This window comes from Capricornis sumatraensis, chromosome 9 (assembly GCF_032405125.1).
Source record: "Capricornis sumatraensis isolate serow.1 chromosome 9, serow.2, whole genome shotgun sequence".
Classification (NCBI taxonomy): domain Eukaryota; kingdom Metazoa; phylum Chordata; class Mammalia; order Artiodactyla; family Bovidae; genus Capricornis; species Capricornis sumatraensis.
In genome coordinates this window covers 49947305-49966033 of record NC_091077.1, presented here as the reverse complement: position 1 = coordinate 49966033, position 18729 = coordinate 49947305, and the positions used below count along the sequence as shown (strand labels likewise).

Here is an 18729-nt window from a genome sequence, read left to right as displayed (position 1 = left end):
TCTTTAATCATAGAAGAAAGAGAACCAAGGTATGGATTATTCCACCTTAGATCTTGGCTTTTCCATGTGAGATTAGGGATTGAAGGTGAGCTGAAATTGTTTACCCTGACCTCATTGATTACAAGGAGACTTTTCATTCTTCCTGAGCATTGGAAGGCAGGCTGAGATAAATGGACCTTGGAAAATCTTGAGTGTGTTCTTGTGGCAGAGGGCTATATGTGTAGATTCTGAGGGCTCTCTCTGGGCATCCTGGAAAGTACAGATTTTGATAGTGCAGATTAAAGAAGGTTGTGCCCTGGAGCAGCAGTTCTTTGAGGATGGGCATCCATGGCAGACCACAGGCTGATTGGGGAGATGTCTACAGTTGATGATTAATCATCTCTTTGCTGCTCTTCTAGGAAAGGCAGGCCAAAGTTAAGCGGCTCTTCCGTCCAATTGAGGAGCTGAAGAAGGACTTTGAGGAGCTGAATGTTGTCATTGAGACAGACATGCAGATCATGGTACGATTGATCAACAAGTTCAATAGTTCTAGCTCCAGCCTGGAAGAGAAGATTGCTGCACTATTTGATCTTGAATATTATGTCCATCAGGTATTGTATTTCATTGTCTGTTGGTCTGACTTTTAACTAACAGCTCCAAAAATAAACCCCTCTGGCCAAGGCCCTAAGAAAATATTGTCATCATCTTTACTTCTCTATCAAGGCATAGAGGATTTTTAATCTAGGCCATTATCTGTTGTATAAGATACTTTCTTAGAGAAGACCAGAACCAAGCTCTATTTCATTCAAGTGTTACTTCTTTTAATTTTTCAACACTGAGGACACAGCAGAGGTAAAATAGATGTGATACTTGTTCCATGTAGCTTATAGTCTGGAAGAGGGCACAATTAAATAGTGAACAATTGAATAATGAGCCAATTAACAGTTTAATAATGAGATAATTTAAGATTGTGGTAAGGATGAGTATATAATGGGGGAACTTAGTCTAGTCAGGGATACTGGGGAAGGCTTCTCTGAGATTGTGACATTTAGGCTAAGCATTAAATGATTATTAGGGGTTGAGTAGACAAAGAGGGGAGATTAGAGCTTGGGGTGGCAAACTCTGGCCCACTTTTGTGAACAAAGTTTTATTGGAACACAGTCACATCTCTTTGTGTATGTATTGTTTTCTTGTCTTGACTATTTTAATACTACAGTGGCAGAGTCGAGTGGTTATGACATAAACCATTATGGCTGATGAAGCCAAAAATATTTACTATCAGGCCCTTTAGGAAAAGTTTGCCCCATTGTATTGGAGCGTTTCAGGCAGAGGAAACAGCATGTGGGGAAATTCTGAGTTAGAGAAGAGCTTGGTGAGATCAAGGACCTGGTAGACTGGAGTGACTGGAGCACAGAGACCAGTGGGTGAGTGGCATAGATAAAAGTGAAAAGTTTAGGGGATCAGACAGGTGGGCTTGAGAAAATCATGCTTTTCATAATTTTATCCTTGATCCTAAGAACCATTTGCGAGTTTGGAGCAGGGAAATGACTGATCTGATTTGTGCCATAATTATAATAGTTAAATGTTTATTGAGCATTATCATGTACTCGGCATGTAGTCAAGTGCCTTGTACACATTAATTCATTGACTTCCGTACCTGCCTTTGGAGTAGTCACTGCTGTTAATCCCATTTTGTAACTGAGGCAAATAAAGCACAGGCCATGTTTGTGATTGCTCAAAGTCACCCAGTTAGTGTAGAGCTGGGATTTGCAACAAGGTCTGTGTGACCCTAAACTCTGTGCTCTTAGTGTTTTGGATACTCTGCCTCTCACAGGATACTGGTACCACCTGAATGAAGCCTAAGAGAGAATAGATGGATATAAGCAGAAGGAGCCAAGAGAAGTCATTCACTTATTGAATGAATTAATTTATTGCATGCCTGTTAAGTTCCAGGCACTGTTCCAGGCACTTAAAATACATTTGTGAATGAAATTGGAGCTTACCTTCTAGAAGAGGCAGATAGACAATAAACATACCTCACAAGTAAATTATAAATAATATGTTTGAAGGAGATAGATACTACTGAAAAATAAACAAATAGAGCAGGATAAGGATTGGCAGTGTTGGGAAGGAAGGTCTCAGTTAGGAGCAACAGCAGGTACCATAGCCCTAAGGTGGGAGCATGTCTAGTGTGTTTGGGGAACAACTATGTGGCAGGAACTGAGAGAAGTAGATGAAGCACAGAGAGATAATAGGAGGGAGATCATGGAGCACTTTGTGGGCCAGGATGGAATTGGACAGTGTTGGAAGAATGTTGCAGAAGCATTTGATCTGACTTTCTTTTAAAGAAAGTCTGGCTGCTGTGTTGAGAGTTAGACTGTAGGCTGAGGGCATGGGTAGAGGCAGAAAAACCAGATAGGAGGCTGTTGCAGTAATCCAAACTAGGGGTGATGGTAGCCTGGGAGGGCTGTGTAGTCATCATCAAAGGCTTGCTTGAGATCTTCATCAAGATACAGATCTTCAGCATCCTCCCACGCATGACAGCGTCCTTGTTCTCTATAAACTAAGCTAAAAGACATTCTTTAGGATTTTGCCAGCTTTTGTGTTGAGAGAGGATGAGTGTGTACTGTATCTGCAGGAATTATGGGATGGTCTCTTCATCTCTCTCTGCTCATAATTCTTTCTCAGGCCTCAAATAGCAGGTCTGTGATCCTTTTAGAAAAGAAAATGGACCTGGGTTCTCTTTCCTCTTTCCAGTCTTTCTCTCCAGGGTAAAAAAACAAAAAGTCCAACAGCTTTTCTGTTACAGATATTTAAAGGAATAAGGATCCTAGGGGTTATTGGCCAACTCAGTCCTGCTCTGATGTTGACAGCTTTTATTTTCTCTCATCTTAAGATACTTCGATGGGTCTTTAGGTGTCAGGTTTCTGTAGGCTCTTTTAGCTGCAGCATAAAAGGCCAAAATGATCTTTTATGAGAGCTTATCTTACCCAGAGGAGATTGAGTAAGAGGGTAGCAGGGCCCTAATAAATTTTATTTCCCTTGCAGGTTCTTTGGTCATCCTGCAGTATCATCACTAGGGTGACATCTCATCGTGCTTTCATGGGTCACTGAGAGGGATTAAGAATTTCTTGGACATCACCAAACTTATCCTATTTATCAGTCCAGAAACTAGTCCCCTGGTGGAGACCAAACTTTATCTGTTGGCAGAAGAGTCTTAAGTATTCTAGATCATTGGTCTTTGGAGTGGAAGTATAGATAAGGTGGTGGGCTGGTATGTCAGGCTCCCATGCAGTTGTTATTTCACAGGGATATTGAAGAAGACGTAGCTCGGCCTCAAGTTCCAGCTGTGGTGGGCAGTTAGGGCGATGTAGTGCTAGATTTGAGGGAGATAAGACTCTTGTTACAGGAAACTTACTTATCCACTTTTATTCTAGACTGCTGATTGGATGTTTTTGAGGAGTCATGGGCTTCAAGGACCCAAACTGGCTCTGCCCAAGGATTTCCTCACAGCCATGTTTGAACTATTAAACAAGATTTGTGAAAAGCAAAATCATGTGTGTGGAAATAGCATGTGAATTGTTTATAAGGAGCAGCCACTGTCTGCCCCATTCACCCAGTGGCAGTGTATTTGCCTTCCCTCATGTGACTTCTCAATTATTTACCATCATTTCTCCCTTTCTTTATTTTCTGTGTTCTCTCATTGTCTTGTCAGTTTTCTGTTTCTCTTTTCCTCCTGAGTGTTGGCACAGTTCCCTACTGCCCCCTTCATTATGCACTCCCTCCTTCTACCTTGAACTCCTTTCTTTCTGTCCCACCCAGTCCTGAGAGCAGCCTGGGAAAAGTTCTGGCCCCAGACCCTGGCCAGAACTCGTCATGCCTTCTGCTGTGTGATACTGGGCAGGGCCCAGATTATGGAGCTTGTGTGTGCAGTAGGCAGAATGACTCTTTGCTACTTTATCTACCATAAAATAACAAATGAGAAAACATCTTGAAAAGGCTGAAGAGCTTATGTAAATGTCAGCCTTTATAATACCCTGGATTATCTTTATAGTAGTGAAGATAAACTGAATCTATAATAGAACCTCTGTGACTCTGGGCTGCATTGGTTTGCTGTGCTAGGAACTCATACCAACCTTGATAAGTAGCCATCTCAGGCATGGAATTACAGGGCTCTCCGAGCCAGGGTTTTGTATTTGGAAAACCTGGAAGAAGGAAGACCAAAGGAGAAGGTAGTGAATTCTTAGATTTTAAAATCAGAGTATGTAAGGAAGGAAAACTCAGTAAGTATTTATTTGTGCTTATGTCACAAAGCACCCCCCACTAAGTCTCCCTAGTTCGCTAGGCTATGGTCCAATAATCATTCCCCGTCACAGGACAGATTAGGGCAGACAAATGCCAACCCTGGCCTGGGGCCCTTAAGACAGAGCAGACTCCATGCTTACTTCATGGCCCTGGATTGGCCATCTTTTTAGGTCTGTGGTACAAGCAACCCATTCATTTTATTGGCACGGATAGCCCAGACTGCCTTTTTTACTCACAGTGGAGTTTATTTCAGTGACCTTTTTTTTTTGATCAAATTTATTCATTGATTGGACTTCCCTGTGGTGGCTCAGATGGTAAAGCCTACAATGCAGGAGACCTGGATTCAATCCCTGGGTCGAGAAGATCCCCTGGAGGAGGAAATGGCAACCCACTGCAGTATTCTTGCCTGGAAAATCCCATGATGGAGGAGGCTGGTAGGCTACAGTCCATGGGGTTGCAAGAGTCAGACATGACTGAGCAACTTCACTTTCTTTTCATTCATTGATTTAATGACTGTGTATTGAACACTTAGCTATATGCTTAGACTATTGTAATCCTTTGACCTATACCAGTGGACAGAAAGACAAAAACCCCTGCTCTTGTGTTTGAGAAGAATGATCTTCTAAGGGGTTAAAAACAGGCTAGGCCTACCAAAACATAGGCATAGTCAAATATAGCCCTTCAAACTGGATTTCTCTGGTAGAGCCATCTTCCAGTTTGAAAGAAGAGAGGTAAGAAAGGGCTTAGTGGAATATGGAGGAGAAATGTGGGTAGGAGTCCCATTGCTGTTATGCTTCCTGCCTCTTCCTAATGATTTGTAGAGTGGAATGAGCATGTAGACAAGAGGCAGCTTTTGTACCAACAAAGATATTTCCAAGGGAGACTGTAGCTGCTGCATGGGGAAAAAGGTCCAGTGACCTTTCTGAAGAAGTTGAGTCTTCTTCTTCCAGGATGCAAGTGAAGCTTGGGAAATGAGAGTCTGAATTTTGGAGCTTTGGACATTAAGTATAGCCTAGACCAGTGTGGCCCAATAGAACTTTATGGGATGATGGAAATGTTCTACACTGTCCAGTAATAGCCACTAGTGAGTTAGCACAGGCCTAGGCTAAAGCTTTTGAGAGAGACTTTTATGCAGATTTATCACAAAGTGTCCTCAGATTCATTCAACCTTAGACTATAAAGTGAGTAAGTGGGAAGAGAAGCATACTATTGTTATTCTTCTCCTAGCATTTTTCCAGCCCTCCACCTGCAACAAGGTTCCTTTTATAGTCCCTGATTTCTAATTAAAAAGCTGCATTTTAAAGTGTCTGCTGCCTCCACTGCCCCCACTGAGACTGGACATCACCAGGAAGCATAGTGTCATTTACTAGTGCCGATGACGCCAGATCTTGGCATTAACAGCTTAGACATTTACAAGTAAGCTTGTGACTCATTATGGTATTAGAATTTTCTAGGACATGTTTAGCATAAGCAATTGCTAGGTGCCATTTTTGCCAATTCTCACGCAGGTGCTCATAAATCATGGTAGATGAATTGCTACTGCTAAGTTGCTTCAGTTGTGTCCAACTCTGTATGACCCCATAGACGGCAGCCCACCAGGCTGCCCCATCCCTGGGATTCTCCAGGCAAGAACACTGGAGTGGGTTGCCATTTCCTTCTCCAATGCATGAAAGTGAAAAGTGAAAGTGAAGTCACTCAGTCGTGTCCGACCCTTCACGATCCCATGGACTGCGGCCTACCAGGCTCCTCCATCCATGGGATTTTCCAGGCAGGAGTACTGGAGTGGGGTGCCATTGCCTTCTCTGGTAGATGAATTGGGAATTCTCAAATGTAAGATTGTTTTAAAATTTAGTTGGTTCTTACAGACCCTTTCCTAATTAGTCAGAAAGGCCACCAATACATTTTACTTAATTTTCTTAGTTTGTTCTTGAATAGTTACCAAAAGAAATTCTTACCTTGATGTCTATACTATACTAAGCAGTGCCTCTGTTCCAGATGGATAATGCACAGGACCTGCTTTCCTTTGGTGGCCTTCAGGTGGTGATCAACGGGCTCAACAGTACAGAACCCCTGGTGAAGGAGTATGCGGCGTTTGTGCTGGGGGCTGCCTTTTCCAGGTGAGCAGCATGGATGGTCGTTGCATTGGCCAGGATCCTTTGGACCCTTCAAGTGAAGTCTAGCTTTACTCTTGGCATGATTGGCCTGGAGGAAGATACGTTTGAACTCATGCACATCTCTCTCCACAGCTTAGTGTAATCTCACTGAAACTAGAGTAAGAATTTGATTCTGCCTTTATTCTAACTAGATAAGAATTTTCACCCTTGTTGTCACCATTTGTGACTCTCTTCCCCCTTATCTTATATGTATGGACATTTCATAACATATTTTAGGTCACATTCTCTGTTTTAGTCAAAGCTAATTAGAAGTTACACCAACCATAAGTAGTTGAGAGGAAGGGGAGTGAACTCCAAGTGTTGGTCCTTTTAGCAGAGAAGCTTCATCTGGTGATGAATAAATGATGAACCTGACCAAGGAGGGCCTTCTGGGGAGATTTGCCTTCCTCTAGTTGCCTGAAACCAGTCAACATGCCACCAGGTTATCACATCTCTGGGTTTAGAGTTGTTTAAATTTCAGTTAGTCTGGCTTATGCTCGAAGACTGATCAAGTGAGAGGAATGAGCATCTCCAAAGGGTAGATGCAGAAAGAGATAGGAGTACCGTATCATTATACTCGCCCTAAAAAAGTCAAAATGTCTTCAAGCTGCAGTTGGTCCATTGGAGCTACAGTTTGTTCGATTTTTGAAAGTCTGTTCCTAGGACCATTTGTTCTTCTACAACAGAAACCATTATTCAAATTCTTGCTGTCAGGACATGTGTGGTGCGTATTAAGGATTACCTTTGCTTGCTTGCCAGGATTGTGATAATGTAGAAGGACTATTTTGAACATTACCATTGGACTCTTTGTTTTGAAAAGATTTCCTTTGCCTTTCATCTACGATTATCTTTATTTAATCAAAATCTCAGTCTGATACTCTCTAATTCTAAAAGACTAGCTATCTTTTCTTAGTAAATTGAGAGGCAAAGCTAGGAAAGCCAGAAGAATTGTTGCAGGTGAGAGGCTGGGAGCACTGCAGGCCTTTGTTTCCCTTCTTGCTCACCTGCCCCATCTTTAAGCCCTGCTTGTCTTGTGGACTCCAGAGCATACCTCTCTTGCTATCATTGACCAGAGCCACGCAGGAAAATCACTGCCTGTGCATCTACTGGAAAGGTGAAGAATCTATAAATTTGTCATTGATAGCTGTGATTTCAGCCCTGCACAAGTTAAGATCTTTATCCTCATTAGACTTTAGAGGCTTGAGAACTTACTGAAGTTCACTTTTTGTTTCTCAAGCTATAAAATAATTGATTCAAACATTATTAATCTCTTTTCCCAGACCGTTTTTGGAAATCTTCTCTGTACTCTCCAGTACTTTCTCTGTACTTTGAATGTGAACAGATGATTCTGTGTGTACTTTGCCATTGCTTCTGGAAACACGTTTTGTGGGGGAAAAGAAACGTCTTGATGTCACACCTTGGTTTAGGGGAGCTAAGCGACTTGACAAGCTTGCTTTGGGCCTGCTTAGCAGGCCATAACTCATATGGAGGCTGTGCCAGTGTGTGGTATTATTAAGGCTTTTCCATGATTATATTAGTGTAAGACTGTGTTAACATTTCTGCGGCATCACTAAAATTTAAATAGAGATAAATATAAAATATTGCAATTTAGTGTTTTGGTGGCAAGAAAACTGCCGTATTCAAAATGTTCTAGCTGGGATTTTGATGGCTCACTGGAGGGCAGTTACAGTGACAGCATGGTGTAGTGCCAGAGTATTTGGAAGCCAACAGCAGGCTCCTACACACCATGAAAATATAAGTGTTTTATGCAAAGAGGAACTTGATGGAAGGTAAGAATATTTCCATGCAGAGGCAGGTTTCAGTGGTCTAGTCTGATATTCATTATTTTTTCCTGGTGTCCTAAGTGTTGGTTCTGCAGCTTCCTACCTGCCCTCAGCCTGCAGGTGAGCACACACATAGCACACATGTACGCACACCTGCACAAAGTGATTGGATCCGCTCTTTCTTTGTCAAGAGGGCTTTCAAGGGCTCGTGAGCATGTTGGAATCATGGAGTCTCATGGTTTGGGAATCTTATTTAGAGATCGTTCCTTCCAGTTTTCTGCTGATGAGCAAAAACAGCTCACTCAGTCCAGATGTTTGACTATTTGGGAGAACTAAGTAGACCGCTGGTACGTACAGTCAGGAAATCTAGGTTCAAGTCCAGTTTCTATCATTTCCTGGCTGTTGACCTGTGGGCAAGTGATTTCACTTTTCTAAGCCTCACCTTTTTCATTTGTTATCTAAAAACAATCATAGGTTTCCTTTAAGACTGAATGAATATGGAAGAACATAATATACAATAAGTCCTGTGAAATGCTTATAAAACACCTATCAGTGACATGGGGTATAACATCATTGTGTTCATTGTGTGTCCTTTTTACTTTGAGTTTTCACTGTAACTCAGAGTTAAAGTGTTACTTTTGTTTTTACAATGCAAACCTTTGTCTTCCTCATTTTCTCTTCTGTTAAGTGCCTACGTTCTACCACATATATCTCTTGGTGTCAGTCTTGCTGCTTCATGAGGGTATTTGTTTGCCTGCCTGGGTTAATTAATTCATAAGACTGCCACAGACGTTTCTGTAGATGAAGAGATCTCTTCTGTGGTGTTAAATGGGAAGCGGTTATTCCAAGATCAAGAAGAAAGAATTGACATAAACATAATTGATGTGGCCACTCGGTGTTACATGGCCACTGAAACAGTTTGTTCTCTTATTTAAATATTATTCACACTTATTATGGGTCACACACATTCATTTTCAGCTGCTAGTGTTTTGTTGGCCCATGTGCAGGCAGGTCAGGCTCTTGCATAAAAAGATATGTAGAAATAGGGAGGTAGGAGTCTGATGTCTTTGGCATCTTTATCTTTCCTTACCTCCCTTTCCTTCCTCCTTCCCTTCCTTCTTTCTTCAAGTCACATATTTTCAGTGGTCTTTCTAAGACCTGCTTTCATCTTATGACAGCACCTCTCTCAGTCACTTTTGGTGTCCACTGTCCATGAGTTCTTTTATGCATATGTATGAATTATTCAATTATATTGGCTTATAAATGCTCACTATATGCAGTCCTTTTTCATGAACTTATGCATAGTGTAAAAAGGGAGGTATGTGAGCTGTCAGCCGTAGTGCAATTATGTTCTCTTATGACGGATCCCTGGGATAGGATTACACTCTACCCTGTCTTTGACGTCTTCATTGGACCCTCCTTAGGAAATACTGGGTTACATACATCTCTTTGTAAAATGAATGTTCACCCTGCTGCTGACCTTCACCCTCTCACCCTATGCTTTATTGGTTCTCTAATTTTCCTAGTTGTACTCTTCCCATGGATATTTTACTAATTAATTTTAACCATTTGGCCAGTGTCAAATCCTTGTGTCCCATTTCCATTTATTAGCCTCCAATTTTCAGATTTCTTTCCTGCTATCCTTCATGAATTTCAGTATCTGTATCTTATTTCTTATCTGTATCGTCTCTGTCTTTCCTGACTTTTGTGGCTTTTTGGGGGATCGCTTCCATTGACCTTTACCTTTACTGCTGTCATCCACTAGATATCTTGAAATTCATTTCCCTCCCTCCTTCCAGCATTTCATGTTCTCTGCCCACTTCCGTCATCTCTTCACATTTTCATCTCTCCTCTTAAATATGGTCCTTACCCTTGTCTTGATCTCCATCCTCTGCACATCCTCCTTTTCTCCCCGTCACTGTCCCTGTTCTTCACTGTCTTGCCACTCTCTAGGCTCCCTCCTTTTAGCCCACAAATGTTTGATTACTTAGCCACTGACCCCTGCCTGCCTTCAAAGATTAGACAGTTAGGGATCCAATAAGTGCACATGAGATACAATCCCTGAAATGGTTCAAGAGTATTTTGTCGTTATTGACATCTCCATTAATATTCAACAATGTCAACCACTACTTTCCTTTGGAAACTTTACTTCTCAGCTGCCATGTGATTGTAGTAGTCCCTTAGTTCTTGGATGTCTGTTATTAATTACTTGGTCTTCTTTTCTTCTTATGGCAACAATATCTTTTCAATATCTCCTGACTACAGCCATTTACCAAACTTTTTATGGCCTTGTCACTATTGTCTCTTCATTTTCTCTACCAGTGGTCCTACCTTTTCCCATGGTTTTAAATTCTACCTTGTTGTGGATAACTCCAGTGTCTAAGCCAGCCTTCTTCTCAGGTCCTTTACTCCATTTCTATCAGACTGTGTCATTGCACATCAAACTGAAAGAGAAGAAAATGTAGTTCATTTTCGTCTATCTCACAAGCTAGGCTTTTCTTCCCACTTCTCTTTTTATCTGTTCTTGGCCTTATGATTGTCTTTGTTACCAAAGCTTAAAACTTTGGAGTGATATTTGAGTCTTATTTCTCTCTAGTTATTTACCTGGTCACTGAGTCCCGTGGATTTTTATTTTCACAATTATTGTCTACTAAACAATGATTTCATTTTTTCACCATGATATTGTGAGGGCAGCAATATGTTTAGGGAGGAGACTCCCTCTCTCAGTGGTAGGAAATGAGCCCTTAATAGTTTAAATCAAGCATGGCAATCCCATTTTCTGTGGATGTAGATTGATTTAGAGGTAAGCATTTGACCCAGTTCTGGACAATGAGACATAAAGAGATGTTTGCTGGAAAAGCTTCTGGGAAGGATTTTGTTTTCTTATAAAGATGTTCAAACATGTTTTAGAAAAGGCAGAGGAACTAGAGATCAAATTGCCAACATCTGCTGGATCATTGAAAAAGCAAGAGAGTTCCAGAAAAACATCTACTTCTGCTTTATTGACTATGCCAAAGCCTTTGACTATGGATCACAATAAACTGTGAAAAATTCTGAAAGAGATGGGAATACTAGACCACCTGACTTGCCTCTTGAGAAATCTGTATGCAGGTCAGGAAGCAACAGTTAGAACTGGACATGGAACAACAGACTGGTTCCAAATAGGAAAATGAGTATGTCAAGGCTGTATACTGTCACCATGCCTATTTAATGTATCTGCAGAGTACAGCATGAGGAATACTGGGCTGGAAGAAGCACAAGCTGAAACAACATTGTAGGGAGAAATATCAATAACCTCAGATATGCAGATGACACCATTCTTATGGAAGACAGTGAAGAAGAACTAAAGAGCCTTTTGATGAAAGTGAAAGAGGAGAGTGAAAAAGTAGGCTTAAAGCTCAACATTCAGAAAACGAAGATCATAGCATCTGGTCCCATCACGTCATGGCAAATAGATGGGGAAACAGTGGAAACAGTGGCTGATTTTATTTTCTTGGGCTCCAAAATCACTGCAAATAGTGACTGCAGCCATAAAATTTAAAAGACACTTGCTCCTAGGAAGGAAAGTTATGACCAATGTAGACAGCATATTCAAAAGTAGAGACATTACTTTGCAAACAAAGGTCCGTCTAGTCAAGGCTATGGTTTTTCCAGTAGTCATGTATGGATGTGAGCGTTGGACTGTAAAGAAAGCTGAGTGCCGAAGGTTTGATGCCTTTGAACTGTGGTGTTGGAGAAGACTCTTGAGAGTCCCTTGGACTGCAGAGAGATCCAACCAGTCCATCCTAAAGATCAGTCCTGGGTGTTCATTGGAAGGACTGATGCTAAAGCTGAAACTCCAATACTTCGGCCACCTGATGCAAAGAGCTGACTCATTTGAAAAGAACCTGATGTGGGAAAGATTGAAGGCGGGACAAGAAGGGGACGACAGAGGATGAGATGGTTGGATGGCATCACCGACTCAATGGACATGAGTTTGAGTAAACTCCAGGAGTTGGTGATGGACAGGGAGGCCTGGCGTGCTGCAGTCCATGGGCTTGCAAAGAGTCAGACATGACTGAGTGAATGAACTGAACTGAAAGACAACGATAGTAAGGAGACCTTGTCTACTTCTTTCTACCTTGATTACAGTTGTTGGAGTAACAATTGTTGGAGTAACAGTTGTTGGAACTACAGCTGTTGTTGGAGCTACAGCTGGTTTAGACCAGTGAGATGAGATGCACAGGAACAAAAAGGCAACATGCTGAAGAGGATAAATGAGGGGAAAGACAAGACTAGCTTCTTTATGATACAGTTTAGCTACTGTACTGGTTTTAGAACCATCTGTTTACATACTTCTGTCATGAGAGGTTTTTTTTTTTAAGATTCTTTTAGTCATTATTCTGTTAATTGCTTCTAAACGTCTTCAAATTAATAAATTTTAAACATCTCTCTCAGATCTTTAAAATTCCCTTTAAAATCTCTTGCTGCTTCATAGCACTTATCTCAATTTGCAGTTAAATATTTGTTTGATTACCTGTTAAATGATGATAAACCCTGTTAGTCCAGGAGTCAATGGGATTCATTTTCTGTCTTAATCTTGCTGTTTCCCTAGTGTATAGCAGGACCTAGCATTGAATGCTAGGATGTAATAATGAAGAAACTAAAGAATAAAGTGACACCTAAGAAATGAAGTGTTTTTCAGATAGCGTATGAGGGCAGAGTGGAGAATGCTGTCTCTATTAATGATGTAATAGTAGATGGTTCAGATATCTTGGTTCAGTCACTGAGTCATGTCCAACTCTTTGCAACTCCAGGGACTGCAGCACGCCAGGCTTCTCTGACTATCAGCAAGTCCCATAGCTTGCTCAAACTCATGTCCATCAAGTCGGTGATGCCATCCAAGTATCTCGTCCTTTATCATTCCCTTCTCCTCCTGCCTTCAGTCTTTTCCAAGATCAGGGTTTTTCCCCAATGCATCAGTTCTTTGCATCAGGTAGCCAAAGTGATGGGGCTTCAGCATCAGTCCTTCCAGTGAATATTCAGGACTGATTTCCTTCAGAATTGAATGGTTTGATCTCCTTGCAATCCATGGGACTCTCAAGAATCTTCTCCAACACCACAGTTCAAAAGCATCAATTCTTCAAGCTCAACTTTCTTTATGGTCCAACTCTCACATCCATACATGACTACTGGAAAAACCATAGCTTTGACTAGACAGACCTTTGTTGGCAAAGTAATGTCTTTGCTTTTTAATATGCTGTTTAGGTTTGTCATAACTTTTCTTCCAGGGAGTAAGCATCTTTTAATTTCATGGCTACAGTTACCATCTACAGTGATTTTGGAGCCCAAGAAAATAAAGTCCCTCACTGTTTCCACTGTTTCCCCATCTATTTGCCATGAAGTGATGGGATAGATGCCATGATCTTCGTTTTTTGAATGTTGAGTTTTAAGCCACCTTTTTCAGTCTCCTCTTTCTTCACAAGGCTCTTTAGTTCCTCTTTGCTTTCTGCCATAAGAGTGGTGTCATGCGCATATCTGAGGTTATTGATATTTCTCCCAGCAATCTTGATTCCAGCTTGTGCTTCATCCAGCCCTACATTTCACATGATGTTCTCTGCATATAAGTTAAATAAACAGGGTGACAGTATACAGCCTTGTCTAACTCAATGAAATTGTGAGCCATGCCTTGTAGGGCCACCCAAGATGAATGGATCATGATGGAGAGTTCTGACAAAACGTGGTCCACTGGAGAAGGAAATGGCAAACCATTTCAGTGTTTTTGCCTTGAGAACCTTCCGAACAGTATGAAAAGGCAAAAAGATATGACTCTGAAAAATGAACTTCCCAAGTCGGTAGATGCCCAGTATGCTACTGGAGAAGAGTGGAGAAGTATCTCCAGAAAGAATGAAGAGATGGAGCCAAAGCAAAAACAACATCCAGTTGTGGATATGACTGGTGATGGAAGTAAAGTCCAATGCTGTAAAGAGCAATATTGCATAGGAACCTGGAATATTAGGTCCATGAATCAAGGTAAATTGGTAGTGCTCAAACAGGAGATGGCAAGAGTGAACATCAACATTTTAGGAATCAATGAACTAAAATGGACTGGAGTGGGCGAATTTAATTCAGTTGACCATTATATCTACTACTGTGGGCAAGAATCCCTTAGAAGAAACACAGCAAGAGAGTCTGAAATGCAGTACTTGGGTGTAGTCTCAAAAGTACAGAATGATCTCTGTTTGTCTCTAAAGCAAATCATTCATTATCACAGAAATCCAAACTATGCCCCAAACACAAATGCCGAAAAAGCTGAGGTTGAACGGTTCCATGAACACCTACAAGACCTAGAACTAACACCAAGAAAAGATGTCCTTTTTGTCATAGAGAACTGGAATGCAAAAGTAGAAAGTCAAGAGATACGTGGAGTAACAGACAGGTTTGGCCTTGGAGTACAAAATGAAGCAGGACAAAGGCTAACAGGGTTTTGCCAGAGAATACACTGGTCATAGCAAATGCCGTCTTCCATGTGATGACTCTACACATGGACATCACCTTATGGTCAATACCGAAATCAGATTGATTATATTCTTTGTGCCAAAAATGGAGAAGCTCTATACAGTCAGCGAAAACAAGACCAGGAGCTGACTGTGGCTCAGATCATGAACTTCTTATAGCAAAATTTAGACTTATATTGAAGAAAGTAGGGAAAACCACTAGACTGCTCAGTTCAGTCGCTCAGTCATGTCCGACTCTTTGTGACCCCATGAATCGCAGCACGCCAGGCCTCCCTGTCCATCACCAACTCCCGGAGTTCACTCAGACTCATGTCCATCGAGTCAGTGATGCCATCCAGCCATCTCATCCTCTGTCGTCCCCTTCTCCTCCTGCCCCCAATCCCTCCCAGCATCAGAGTCTTTTCCAATGAGTCAACTCTTCGCATGAGGTGGCCAAAGTACTGGAGTTTCAGCTTTAGCATCATTCCTTCCAAAGAAATCCCAGGGCTGATCTCCTTGAGAATGGACTGATTGGATCTCCTTGCAGTCCAAGGGACTCTCAAGAGTCTTCTCATAACCATGATGGTGTGATTACTCACCTAGAGCTAGACATCCTGGAGTCAAGTCAAGTGGGGCTTAGGAAGCATCACTGCGAACAAAGCTAGTGGAGGTGATGGAATTCCATCTGAGCTATCTCAAGTCCTAAAAGATGGTGCTGTTAAAGTGCTGCACTCAATATGCCAGCAAATTTGGAAAACTCAGCAGTGGCTACAGGACCAGAAAAGGTCAATGTTCCTTCTAATCCCGAAGAAAAGCAATGCCAAAGAATGTTCAAACTACTGCACAGTTGCATTCATCTCACGTGCTAGCAAAGTAATGCTCAAAATTCTCCAAGCGAGGCTTCAGAGTGAACCAAGAACTTCCAGATGATCAAGCTAGATTTAGAAAAGGCAGAGGAACTAGAGATCAAATGACCAGCATCCGCTGGATCATAGGAAAAGCAAGACAGTTCCAGAAAAACGTCTGCTTTATTGACTATGCCAAAGCCTTTGTCTTGTGGATCACAACAAACTGTGGGAAATTCTTAAAGAAATGGGAATACCAGACCACCTTACCTGCCTCTGGAGAAATCTATATGCTGGTCAAGAAGCAACAGTTAGAACTGGACATGAAACAACAGACTGGTTCCACATTGGGAAGGGAGTACGTCAAGATTGTATATCATTGTCAGATATATCTGACCTTTGACCCTTTAAAAATCTAGGGCTGTATAATACGTATGTAGCAACACTCCCCACTCCCAACCCCCAACCCTTCCCCACAGCTGAAGGCCCAGAGAATAGGTTAGAGGTGGGATGCAGTCACATGTTGGAGATGTCACAATTTGAATAAAAGTCCATGTGCGATCCCTAGTACTAGTTCTGACCTCTTGACTCCATGACCTAATTTTTCACCCCTCCAGATGCAGAGAGACACTCAAACCATTTTGTATCTCATAAATTAACTGACATATTAACCAGATTGGCCCAAGCAGTTGGATAGCCTTATAGCTTTTAAAGCTGCATTCAGAGTCTTATTTCTTTTTTCAAATGGCAATTAATGACAAATGGAAAATGAGAGCTAAGCCTGACCAGGGTACTGAAGAAACAGGGGGTTCCTTGTGGGGAGGGAGGCACCACTTTACTTAATGAACCTGTCCTCTCTGCATTTCTTTTAAATCTGTCTCTGTAATGTTCTCCTGCCTCTAGATCCTCTATGGGGCTGCTTTCTGATTTGTTCAGTATTGACCACGTCCTCCTTGATTTCTTCACTGCATAACTCCAGCCCACAAAGTTCTTTCTTTTCATCTTGATTAACATTTGTTGTCTGGACACTTACACTGTCTCATACAACTAATTATCTGCATATGCCAATTCTTTCCTGTTTCCCCAATAAAACCGAGCTTCTTGAGAGTGAAACTGGTATCCAAGCCTGTGGTAGCCACAGCACTTTAAAGAGGGTAAGTTTCATGTAGCTGCTTAGAGCATTTCGTGGTGCAGACTAAATGGTCCAGCACGAAAGCTGAAATCACCAAAAATAAGTGGGAGTAATGAAGCCACAAGGAACAGGGAAGCTTTTTATTTTCTATTTTATTTTTCCTCCAGTGAGTGTGTATTACATTTGTATTTAAAATTTATACAAAACAATTTAAAAAATAAAATAAAATTTATACAATAAGTAGCAAAACAAAGTTGGAAGACTTCTGTATCTAGCATATGGTGATTAACATTTCTCAAAAAGAATTCTTGGTTCAGAAAACCTGAGGATGTTGGATCTGTAACATATAAACATTTCCTTAAACATTGCTCAATTCAGCCATCAAAAAAACTTTAGGGCTACTCCTTTGAATTCCTAAAGGGGAAATAACATATTCTTTATGTGGTAGCCCTGCTAGAAATTGAGACAAGTTCCAGAGACACAGATTCTAAGAGATATGAAACGCTGGAAGTTACATCTGTAATGAGAACACTTGTTTCCTAGTGGCCAAGATCACTTGGTTTCAACAGGTGTTAAGTTGGGAGACAGGGGATAAAAACTTGAGCCCTTGAAAAGGAGAATTAGAAAATGAAAATGTTCTACTTAGAAAAGGCATTTTGACTTTGAGTGGAAGGTAGAAAAATTTCCAAGGAAATTCTTCACCCTTGAGTACTTTTGGGCTGGAAATCATGTTCTTTTTGTGCCCTAAAAATCTCTTAAGCTGAGAATTTATTCTAAAACAATCTCAATATATAATAAAGTGGAAAAAATGTTTGCAAATTAGATTACAAATATAACATTAGTATTCTAATATATATAAAGACTGCCTAAAAATAGAGAGTAGGTACATTAATAACCCTGTAGAAAAATGGGATAGACACACACTGCAGAATAGAAGAAGTGTAGGTGACTTAACCATAGGAAGAAATACTCAGCCTCACTCATAAGAAGAGAAAGAGCAATTAAAACTACACTGAGATACTGTTTTTCACCTATCAGGATAGCAGAAGTCCAAAAAAGTTGATAGTATATTCTGTTTGTGAAGCTGTGGGGAAATAGGCTCTTATACATTGGTGGTAGAATTTAAAAATAGCACAACCTTTACAGAATGAAATTTGACAGTAGCTAACAAAATTGTACACATATATTTACTCTTTGAAATATTATTCCTACCTTTAGAATTCTACCTCTAAAATAATACTGATAAAGATATGAAAAGACATATGTACGCTCAAGGTTATTCATGGTAGCACTATTTGTAATAGCAAAAGAGGGGAATCAGTCCAAACGTCCATCAGCAGGGAATAGATGGAATAAATTATATTATACCTTAAATTGTATCATTTATTCCATGGAGTGCTGCAGCGTTGTAAGAAAAGATTTAGGAATGTTTCTGTATAATACAGAATATGTATGTTGTGATATTTCCGGGGATATATTGTTAAATGAAAAAAGTAGAGAAATGTTGATATAGGGAGAGGGACTGCAATCATGCAGATATTTTATGTAATTTTAAAACTCAAAGTAATTACAAAAAATTGTTTCTCATAAAAATTGAGAACAAAATAAAACAATTGAATCTAGTTGTCTGTAGAATTGGTGGGATAATCACACAAGGAGGAACTATTTCATGTGATTTTACAATCCAGTAGTTTAACTATACATCCCAATTTGGTTGCATTTTAAAGACAAAGGTATCTATAAAACTTTTCAGAAATCTTACTGTTAATGGAAATGTTAGTGTTGTTATTCTGAGACTGTTATGTGTGTTGTGGGATAAAGCAGATGAATATTTACACTGGTAACTCTGAGAGCCAGGATTTTCAGCGTGACAGAGGGGAGATACTGATGTAAAATTGAATATTGAGTAAAATCCCTGTTAGTCCTGATTTTGGATTGAAAGTAGTAGCATGATTTCATGATGAATTTTTTTCTTAAAAAAATGTATTTGTTAGCTCTGTCCACTGAAAGGATCTAGAAAAATAGATAAAGCTAACAGCAATGATCAACTGGGCT

The 18729-nt window shown here is 40.6% G+C and overlaps 1 protein-coding gene across 5 annotated transcripts in view; it reads left to right on the top strand.

Annotated features, from left to right (window-relative positions):
• Positions 1–18729, top strand: part of SIL1 (SIL1 nucleotide exchange factor) — a 248182-nt gene that overhangs the window by 149940 nt on the left and 79513 nt on the right. For all 5 annotated transcript variants that reach the window (XM_068980447.1, XM_068980444.1, XM_068980449.1 and 2 more), the window contains exons 6-7: positions 399–590; positions 6280–6401. In XM_068980447.1, coding sequence (XP_068836548.1) covers positions 399–590; positions 6280–6401 — 314 coding nt within the window. The remainder of the gene's footprint in view (positions 1–398; positions 591–6279; positions 6402–18729) is intronic.